The 10,494-nt window shown below is 46.8% G+C and overlaps 1 protein-coding gene across 1 annotated transcript in view; it reads left to right on the top strand.

Annotated features, from left to right (window-relative positions):
* The first annotated feature begins 6,694 nt into the window (after positions 1 to 6,694).
* SGCG (sarcoglycan gamma) overlaps positions 6,695 to 10,494 on the top strand; it is a 93,820-nt gene continuing 90,020 nt past the window's right edge. The window contains exon 1 of the mRNA XM_075563590.1: positions 6,695 to 6,914. Coding sequence (XP_075419705.1) covers positions 6,861 to 6,914 — 54 coding nt within the window. The 5' untranslated portion in view covers positions 6,695 to 6,860. The remainder of the gene's footprint in view (positions 6,915 to 10,494) is intronic.

The following is a 10,494-nucleotide window of genomic DNA, read 5'->3' as shown; positions in this document are numbered from 1 at the left end:
CCAGAAAAGCCGTGAATCAATGAGGGTGATGCTTTTCTGAGTCAATCCCTAGTGACCCATAAATTTAGGGAGGTTTGTCACAACTTAGCCCAATGTGCTAGAGGAGCAGGGAAAGGCTGTACCATGATAGAGGTTGTTGTGCTGGCAGCTGTAGCAAGTCCGTTCTACTCACTGTGTTTCCTTAGGTTTTTCATGATGTTATTGGCCCAGTTGTGAAGATTGGGGGGGGGGTTCTTTGTTTGTTTGTTTTTTATAAATCATTTTATTGGGGGCTCATACAAAGTCTTATCCCAATCCATACATACATCCATTGTGTCCAGCACATTTGTACATTTGTTGCCATCATCATTCTCAAAACATTTACTTTGTACTTGAGCTCTTGATATCAGCTCCTCATTTTCCTCCTGACCCCTCCACCCTCCCTCCCTCCCAAACCCTTGATAATTTATAAATTATTATTATTATTTTTCATGTCTTACACTGTCCAATGTCTCCCTTCATCCACTTTTCTGTTGTCCATCCCCCAGGAAGGGGGTTATATGTAGATCATTGTGACTGGTTCCTATCTTTCTCTCCCATCTTCCCCTTACTCTCCTGGTATCTCTACTCTCATTATTGGTCCTGAGGGCTTCATTTGTCCTGGATTCCCTGTGTTTCCAGCTGTGATCTGTACCCGTGTACATTCTCTGGTCTAGCAGGATTTGTAAGGTAGAATTGGGATCATGATAGTGGGGGTGGGGTGGGGGTGGGAGGAAACATGAAAGAACTAGAGGAAAGTTGTATGTTTCATCGGTGCTATACTGCACCCTGACTAGCTCGTCTGGCTCCTCACAACCCTTCTGTAAGGAGATGTCGATTTGCCTACAGACGGGCTTTGGGTCTCCACCCCGCACTCTTCTCAAGCACAAACAATCCACACTGAAGGTTTCAGTCCCTGATCTTCTTCAGCAAGTGCTTCAAGTCTTCCTTATTGCCCACAAGTAAAGTTGTGTCATCTGTATAGCGCAGGTTGTTACTAAACCACAAATAAATATTATTAAGCCATTGCTCTGAAAAACAACACAACTCTCACAATCTGCTGTTAAACCACTTATATTTCCAGCTTGTGTCCCTCTGTTCTCTCACCAAATGCTTTTTTCATGCCCCAACTTCTGCCAAATGCCCTGAAAAAAATAAAACAAGAAGTAGACCAAACATAAATGTGAACGTCTCCTCTTTGCAGAGCACAAACGTCTTCCTCTGAGATTTAAAGAAGACATTACACAATTCCACCAGACATGGGAATTACAGATACCCAACACTAAAAATGCATGGTATGCTCTTGGATGGGTAAGAAGACCCAACTCCCTTCCCCACTCTCAAAGCGCCAATAGCTAAATTTTTACATGCCCCACCCTCTGCCACAAAGACACAGGGCTGTCACCCTTGTGCATCTAAAGAGCCCAAACCCTGTCTCACTGCTCTAAGCAGTGCCACAAGTCCTGTGTGCAAGAAGCCATGCCGAAGGACCTGTCTCTGACCCTCCCAGAACTTGTGATTCTCCATGTTCCAGGAGTCATGAGTACTGAGCTCTGCTCCCGCTACCGTCAATTTCATTACCTAGGCCCCTGAAGCAGATCTCCTTGACTTTAAGCATCTCTATTGAATAGTTCCATCATCTTGTACCTAGGGGATGTCTTTGCCACTACACAGTAAAATGAGGGTGGAGGAAAGGGAATCCCCAATTTTGTATAGAATTGAACATATTTATCATAGAATTGAATAAATGGATTTTAATTAGGGCTTATTTATTTAATGCACTTTGGAAGTTAAAATGATCTAAGGAAATGTTAGATATAGTGAAGAATAAGAGTTATTTTCATGGCTCTTTGACAAAAAAAAAATACATTCAGTAACCCTGTGCGTATTCCTGTATTCTTTCACTGAAATTTAACTCAGAGAAATCCAAATGTCTGGCTTTAACAAAGGGCACCCAAACCAACCCATGCCATTGTAAGCAAGTTGAGTCCAGCTCAGAACAACTCCTTACAGAAGCAGACAGCCACATCCACTCCCCACGGAGAAGCAGCTGGTGGGTTCGAAAGATAGATCTACTGGCTAGCAGCTGAGTCCTTAGCACAGTACCACTGGGCCATACAACATTGGTTTTTATTGTTTGTTTGTTTGTTTTTAATCCCATTGAATTGATTGGACTCCTGCCCATGCCATGTCTGAGCAGAATTGTATTTGTTGTAGTTTTAGGGGCTAAATTTTCATAAATGGATCTCCTGTCCTCTCTTCTCGGGAGCCTCTGGATGGACTCCAACCCCTACCATTGTGCTGGCAGCCCAGAGAACTGTTCAATAGGAAAGATTCCTAGTCTGCTTAAAGGAGCTCTGGTGGCGCTGTGGACTGTGTGTTGGACTGCCAAGAAGAAGGTTCACAGTTCAAAACACCAGCTGCTCTGCAGGTATCTACTCTTGTCGTGGAAACCCTTTTTTGGACTCCATGAGTTGAATTCGACTCAACAGCCGTGGGTATTGTAGGGCTAGGGTTTAAAGAAAAGTAAAGAGGTTGATGAAGGTTCAGTGTTGCATGGCAGACAAGGAGGGAAACCATGCGGTCTGAGAGGGTACATCTACCGGTTCATAGGGTTAAATCAGGAACTTTCATCTGAATTATTTTGCAGGGAGAACATGCAGTCAGAGAAATTGGTTCCAACTCATAGCAACCGTCTGCACAACAGAACAAAATCGTGTCCTGTCCTGTGCCATCCTCACAAGGGTTCCTATGGTTGAGCCCATTGTTGCAGCCCCCGTGCCAATCCATCTTGCGAGGAGTCTTCCTACTTTTCATTCCTCCTTGTAGGCAAGGATAGCGAGCCTTCTTCTCATGCACTTTGGACATGTTGACAGGCGAGAAGTCCCTAGAGAATGACATCATGCTTGGTAAGGCAGAGGGACAGCACAAAAGAGGAAGCCTTGGGCAAGATGGACGCACACAGTGGCTGCAACCATGGGTTCAAACTTAAGAACAATTCTGAGGAATGACACAGAACCAGGAAGTGTTTTTCTCAGTTGTACATAGGGTCGCTATAAGTTGGAATTGTCTAGATGGCACCTAACAACAATGATTTCCATTGTTTTCTAGTCTCCTTAGGCAGAAACTTCCCCACAGTCAGGTTCACATCAAGTCGGTTGTCTTGGGGAGAGTTAATAGAGCTCACTGTCTTTGTAGCCCACCCCTTCTTCAGGCAGAAGGACCTAGGCATCAAGACTCCAGTGCTGGGGGAAGAGACAGCTGACTGCTTCTCCCAGTGACAGCCCTGCCCTATACACAGGACACCCGACTCTCTCATTGCTGCCTCATAGCAAACAGGACAGATTAGCACTGCTCCTGTGGGTTTCTGAGACTAACTGTTTACGGGAGTAGAGAGCCTCATCTTTCTCCCACAGAGCTCCTGGTGATTTTGAACTGCCAACCATGCAGACCGCAGCCCAAAGAGCAACCATTACACCACCAAGGGCTCCTATAAATAGAACACAGAGTGGTTCGATATCCCTTGGTCTTCTCAACTGGCCTCTCCCAACTTAAAATCTCCAGGCAACTGATGACCTAAGGTGGAGGCAGTGTTGTTGTTGTTTGTGGTGGTGGTGGTGGTTAAATGCCTTCCACTCAGTTCCAGCGCATACTGATGACAGCAGGACGATGCACTACCCTAAACTGAGCCATCCTCACAGTTGCTGTTATAAACGCTGCAGCCACTGCGTCACCAAGCATCATCTCAAGGAGCTCCTTCTTCTTGGCCGACTCCCGCTAACAGATCCGAAGTATGTCTTGCCATCCCGGCAGTCTGACTGTCCTTCTCAGACAGATTTGTTTGTTCTTCTGGCAATAAAGGTATATTTAACATTCTTCACCAACACCATCAGGCATCAATTCTTCAGTTTTATTTATTCATAGGCCAGTTTTCCATATGTATATGAGGAGACTGAAAATAGCATCACTTGGGTCAAGACTTTGAGGCTATATAGAAATTTAGTAATCTATACTTAATATAACTTTACAGATGTAAATATTATTGCTCTTCTTTCAGAAAAAAAATTTATTTTAGGAGTGGTCAAGTCACAGCTTGCTACCTATAACGTAGAAAAGAATTAATGAATAGTTACCTTGTATTTTTCTGGAAAATTAACTTTTATCTTTTGGATTCCTTCCTTGGGAAATATGTTCTCACTGTTGTCCAGTTTCTTGCCTGGAAAAAAACAAAACAAACATGTTTTCAAATTCCCAGCATCTTTATGTTTTCATCGGTGCCAAATATGGAAACACATTTCTATTGAAGTCATAAAATACACCATTATGCGGTTCTCGTGTGCATGTTAGATAAATTACAGACAGCCTATTCATCAAGCATTGCCAGATATCCAGGCACGCCAAACTTAAAGTGGCTAAAACCAAGCCTTTGTGGGGTGGATGTGTGGTGTATGTGTATATGTGTAAGTGAACAAGGGAAGAACTTATTTCACTGCGCAGGTGCTCATGGGAAACTGCATACCCTATAATGGCAGTGGTGGAACCTCTACACCACGATCTTCTTAAGTGCCACTGAGTCCGTTCCAACCCACAGCGACCTGGTGGACAAGAGAAGGAAACACTGCCCAGTCCTGTGTTATCATCCCAAGTGTTCCTATGGTTGAGTCCATCATTGCAGCTACTGTGTCAATCGATCTCAGTGATGGCCTCTTTTTCCCCTACCCCTCTACTTTACCAAGCATGGTGTCCTTCTCCAGGGACTCGTCTCGCCTGACAACGTATGTATGTAAGAGGAAGTATGTAAGAGGAAGTCTCGCTATCCTTGCCTCTCAGGAGCACTCTGGCTATATTTCGTCTGGCCAGTTGACTGGAAGAGATCCATAGTTGTGCCCATTCTGAAGAAAGGTGACCCACCAAGGTGACAATGATAAGCCACAGTTAAATTGGCTACTTGATGGAAACAGAAAGAAACAAAACCCCATCAAGTTGATGGCTACTTATAATGATCCTCTGTCCTCCTCATAGGACAGAGCAGAACTGCCCCTTTGAGTTTAAATCTTTACAGGATCAGCCAACCTCACCTTTCTCCAGAGAAAAGAACGAATGGGCTTGAACCACTGATCTTGTGGTTAGCAACTACTTGAGTGCTCGCTATTTCTGAGCCTGCCTCTAAAAGGCCAAGAGCTCAAGCAAGTTTCTGCATAACTGAACAGGTGACTCCTAGCCAGGAGCTTCTAGGAGTGAGTCCCCTTCTGAAGCTGGAGGGGTTCTCTGGAGGCAAGAAAAGTAAAAGACTGAAGACCTTGGCAAGCAGTCATTCCACACCAAGGACTCCCAGTAGAGTCTTAAGAGCTAACCCTCCTGTGTGGAAAAGCAAGGATGTTACCTTGAGGACTAAGGTGCGCCTGACCCAAGCCTTAGTCTTTTCAGGCACGTCATGGATATGTGAAAGTTGGACATTGACTATGGAAGCCTGAACAAGAACCAATGCGTTTGAATGATGGTGCTGGAGAAAGTACCATGGACTACCGGAAGAACCAACAAATCCATCTTGGAAGAACAGTCAGAAGACTTTTTAGGATGAGAGGATGGCTAGCCTTCATCTTCCGTATTTTAGACGTGTTCTCAGGAGAGATGAGTCTCGGGAGAAGGACAGCATGCTTGGTAAAGGTGGGGGCGACAGAGAAGAGGAAGTCTTTCCAGGAGATAGATAGATAGATAGATAGATAGATAGATAGATAGATAGATAGATAGATAGATAGATAGATAGATAGATAGATGATAGATAGACAGACACCTTGGCTGTCACAATGTGGTCAAGCATAGGAACCATTGTGAGGAGGCGCCCCTGGTGCTTCCTTCTTGGGGCATGGGGTCACTAGGAGTGGGGACCTACTAATTGCCCCCTAACCACAGCAACAACCAGATCCAGCCACACTCCGGACTTCAACCGAAGTGGAAGAGTGAGGCTCTGGAGGGAGGGCGGGGGGGGGGGGGGGCGGCCGGGGGGGGGCGGTGCACTAGGTGCCAACAGGTGGACATGCCTGGAGGCGCCCTCTCCAAAACCAAAGTGGGGCTGCGTGTAAGGGGAATATAAGGGGCTGGGAGCAGAGAGTCCTGGACAGAAGGGCAGCAGAGCAGTCCCAAGAAGAGGGAGGGAGGCTGGAAAGGAGGGTGGTCCTTGGCGGGAAGAGGGGAGGGTCTTGTGGGGAAGGAGGCTGGCTGTGGAGGGGAGAGGGGAATGGAAAGTGGGGGAGCTGGTGTGACATGGGGGTGAAGGGCAAGAGGGGAAGGAGGTGAAGAGAAGAGAAATGGGTGGAATGGGCAGCACTTGCCAGGGAAGGGGACAAGGGTGGGGGCCAGGGGGGAGGAGGCGTTCCAGGAGGAGGGGGCGGAAGTGAAGGAGAAAGGGTGGTGGGAGCCAGGGCAGGGGTTGGGGCAGCAGTGGGAACAGGACTCAGGGTCTTGGTGGGGCGGGCAGCACCAGCAGTGCCGCGCGCAGGAGCACAGGTTAGGGGAGCCGTGCGCGGGCGGGCAGACGGGGCTGGGGGGCGGCGGTGGGAGCCCGGGTGACTGTGGGTGGTGTCCCACCCGCAGCCCACCCGCAGGCGGCGCTCGGGACGGCCCGGGAGCTCGAGCGGCGCGGCCTGACGCGGGAGCGGGTGCGCGTCCCCGGCTGCCCGCGCGGGGGCCAGTGGCGCTCGGAGCCGGCTGGGGATGTGGGCGCCCGCGGCTCCGGGGTGCGGCTCCCACCCAGCGGGCGCAACCGGTCACTGAGCGCTAGGGGCGCGGAACCGGAGCCCAAGTGGACCCCTGCCGGGCCTTTGTTCCCCCTCCTGACTGGAATGCAGGGGAGTGCAGAGGCGAAGGGCGCCCCGGGACCTCGGGAAGTGCAGCAGGTAAGGGAAGCGCCCCAGCGGCCACTTCGGCTTCAAGTCCCTCCATTGCTGGGTCCCAACCTCAGGCTCCCAAAGTATTGCTTCGCCTGCAGGAAATATGTTGCTTTTATATATATATTTGTCTGTCTTTACAATCCCAGCGCCTTCATGTAAAAGTGGGACTTTCTCTTGAAAAAGGAGAACACTTGGCCGCATGGGGCCAAACTCCCACCAGGCTACTGGACACAGACTGACCCTCCAAAGGGACACGTTTTGCATTTCCCCATGGAGGCTCCAGCCCCCCTGGTTGATGTCACCTGCCTGACCCAAGGACATTTGACTTGGAGACCCCCCACCCCCCACCCCGCACCGCTTCCACCTTTCCCATCACCTTTCCCTTTGCAAAGGGTCCAGGACCCCTTCTCCAGTCTTGCCTGCCCCAGCATGGACTCCTGTGGCAAGTGGTCTTCATGTGCCCCAAGATTGATCCTGCACTCTTGACATCGACTTAAATAAGTTCCTGTGGGTGTGTGTGTGTGTGTGTGTGTGTGTGTGTGTGTGTGTGTGTGAGAGAGAGAGAGAGAGAGAGAGAGAGAGAGAGAGAGAGAGAGAGAGAGAGAGAGAGAGAGAGAGAGAGAGAGAAGATGAATATATTTGTATGTATGCTGCAACTGGATCTGCCAAAAACATTGCTCTCCCTGTCTGTTGAGTGCCCCCATCCCCACCCCCTAACATTTTAGCTGGCAGACTCTGGCACCTAGAAGCAGTAAAGTGCCACAAGGCAGACTCCAGACGTGTTAGAAGGGAAACCCAGAGTCTGGGACCTCCCAGGTGATCCACCCCACCTTCAGGGGGTGCTTAATTGAATCCTGGCCCCAGGGTAGCCATCCACCCCTGCAGGACAGCAGGAGTGTTTGCATGCTGTCTCCTGGAATGATCCCTTGGCAGTTGTTTACATCACCCCTGTTGATTAATATGAATTAGTCTAATCATGTAAAACTACCCTGTGAAACCATGGAACATGCTGAATGTTGGGATGTGTAGATTTTATGGTCACATCACTTAATGCATATTCATTCTGGTTTTGTATGAGTGCATCTGGGCGATGCATAAAGGAAGTCCATTTGTGTTTATAAAAATAACATATATGCCATAGTTATAAACACACACATATATGTATATATTTTTAACCTAGATATATGCCTATCTATCTAGATATATATATTGTATGTGTGTATATTTTTATCTCTCTATATATAGCTATACATACATAGAAGCTTAAAATTTGGTTAATAATGAAACTAAACGATAATGGCATCTTTTCACAAACTTTCTAAAGCCCTTTCACATCATGTGGAAGAAAGGCTTCTACTCCCGTAAAGAGTTACAATCTTGGAAACCTACAGGGGAAATTCTACCTTGCCTTACAGGGTCACAAGGAGTCAGCATCAACATGATGGCAGTGAGCTTGATTTGGGGTTAGTGTGATATATATATCATATATATATATGATATCATATATATATATATGATTCGTGAGATATACATATATATATCACTCTATATGAGCCCTGTTGGTGTAGTGGACTATGCACTAGTCTGCCCTGCTCACTGCAGGGTCAGTGATTTGAGCCCACCAGTCAATCTGCTGAAGAAATATGAGACGGCCCACTCTGGTAAAGATTTCACATCTCAGAAACCCAAAAGGGGCAGTTCTAGTCTTTTCTATAGGGTAGCTATGAGTCAGAACTGACTCAATGGCAGTCACAAACAGACACACGCACACTATTTTAATATTATATGTGTATATAAAGCTGACCTTTTGTATATGTGTGTTCCTGTAGTTTCCCATGGTGGCGTGGTAGTGTATGCATTGGGCTGCTAACCTCGAGACCAGCAGTTCAAACCCAACAGCCACTCTGCAGAAAGATGAGGCTGTCAGCTCCCGTAAAGATGGATGGTCTCGGGAACCCTAAGGAGCAGCACTGCCCTCTATGGTCACTAGGAGGTGGAATCAAGGACAGTGGGGTTTGGGTTTTTGTCTGTTCCTTTCAGGAATATGTGCACGCTTTAGAGGAACCATGAAAACCCGAATGTGTGATATGAGTTCAACGTTTACTTCGGCTGAAACCTTGATTTGGGGGTGGAATGTCGTGGTGAACGGATCAGCGTCTCTGGAGAAAATGTGCTCAAGCACAAGGTGACGAGCACAGTGACATACGGGGACATACTGTCCAAAATGCAGGAAGTTTGTTAAGTTGTAGCAAAGAAATGCTTTTCAGGTATTTTTTTGGCCTTTGGTCTCTTTTTTTGGACAAGTTAGGCCTGGGAGACAGCAATTAGCGGATGCTACATGTGAAGCACTAATGTGTATGGGTTACTAGCCACGTGTAGCCTTAGGAGTGTGGACTGAAAGTCCTGGTACTGATGGCAGTGTATGAGACAAGCCGTTCTTTAACATGGGAAAATAGAGTGATGGTTAATCTATTTCATAAGCTAAAATGATCGGAGCTGTGTAGCAGACAGTATAAGAAATAAGCAAACTTCCATAGCCAGCAAAAAGCAAGTGCACATTTTTTACATTATGAAAACACCACTCATGTCGGGCTGTGAATGACAAGGTCCGTCATTCGAAACTTCCCACGGTTCTGAAGAATGTCTGCAGGGCTTTCTGCTCCGGTCAAGAGTTCCAGTCTCAGACACTCACAGGAGTAGTTTGTTCGATCCTGTCCTGGAGGGTCTCCATGAGTTGGGATTGACTTGTTGGCAGTGAGTTGGATTTGACTTTTTGTCTTTGAAACTAACCCGCTGCCGTGGCATGATAGAGCTGCTCCTCGGAGTCCTGTGGCTGTGCCTCTGTAGGGTGACCAACGGCCGCACCTTTCTCCAAAGGAGCACCAGTAGCTTAACCCACTGCATCGCCATGGCTCCCTACTCTCAAACATCCTGAAAATGATACAATCCTCATTCTGTTTTTAAAGAAGCTCTTGGCTTATTTTCACTAAAGAATATTCAAAATTACCTTTTATTACCCACAGCGATCCATTTTAAGGGGCATTTAATCTTGGTGTACAAGTTTTGTGTTTTTAAATTTTTTTATCTAGTCTCATTTAGATGTTTAAGCCTTAAGAATATGCCTTGAACAAGCTCCTTTGGGATTCTGGGTAAAGTAGGGATATTTCTGTGGACATGAAAACAGTTAAGACAGTAAGCATCAAGATAGGTGTTTCTCTACAATTGCATTGTCACGAGGTGATTTATAAGAACACAATAAAGCAACAGTAACAACTGCCACGCAGTGGATTCTGATGCATAGCAAAGACCCATAGAGTAGACTAGGGTTTCCAAGACTATCCATCGTTATAGAGCAGACAGCCTCATTCTTCTCTCCTGGAGCAGGGGATGGGTTCAAACTGCTGACCTTGTGGTTAGCAGCTCCACATGCAACTCACAATGCCACCAGGACCTCTTATGATAATAACAGCTTAAAAAACATATAAGCAAAACATCCCACCCAAACATTAAACCTTGAAAGAGCTGCATGATGGTGTTGGTTTTTTGTTTTAAAGAAAAAGCCCTTTTGCCTTCTACAGTTGAGAAC

The sequence above is a fragment of the Tenrec ecaudatus genome, chromosome 11 (genome assembly GCF_050624435.1).
Source record: "Tenrec ecaudatus isolate mTenEca1 chromosome 11, mTenEca1.hap1, whole genome shotgun sequence".
In the NCBI taxonomy this organism is placed as follows: Eukaryota; Metazoa; Chordata; class Mammalia; order Afrosoricida; family Tenrecidae; genus Tenrec; species Tenrec ecaudatus.
Note: the sequence above shows the minus strand (reverse complement) of the source record. Positions and strands in the feature narration are given on the sequence as shown.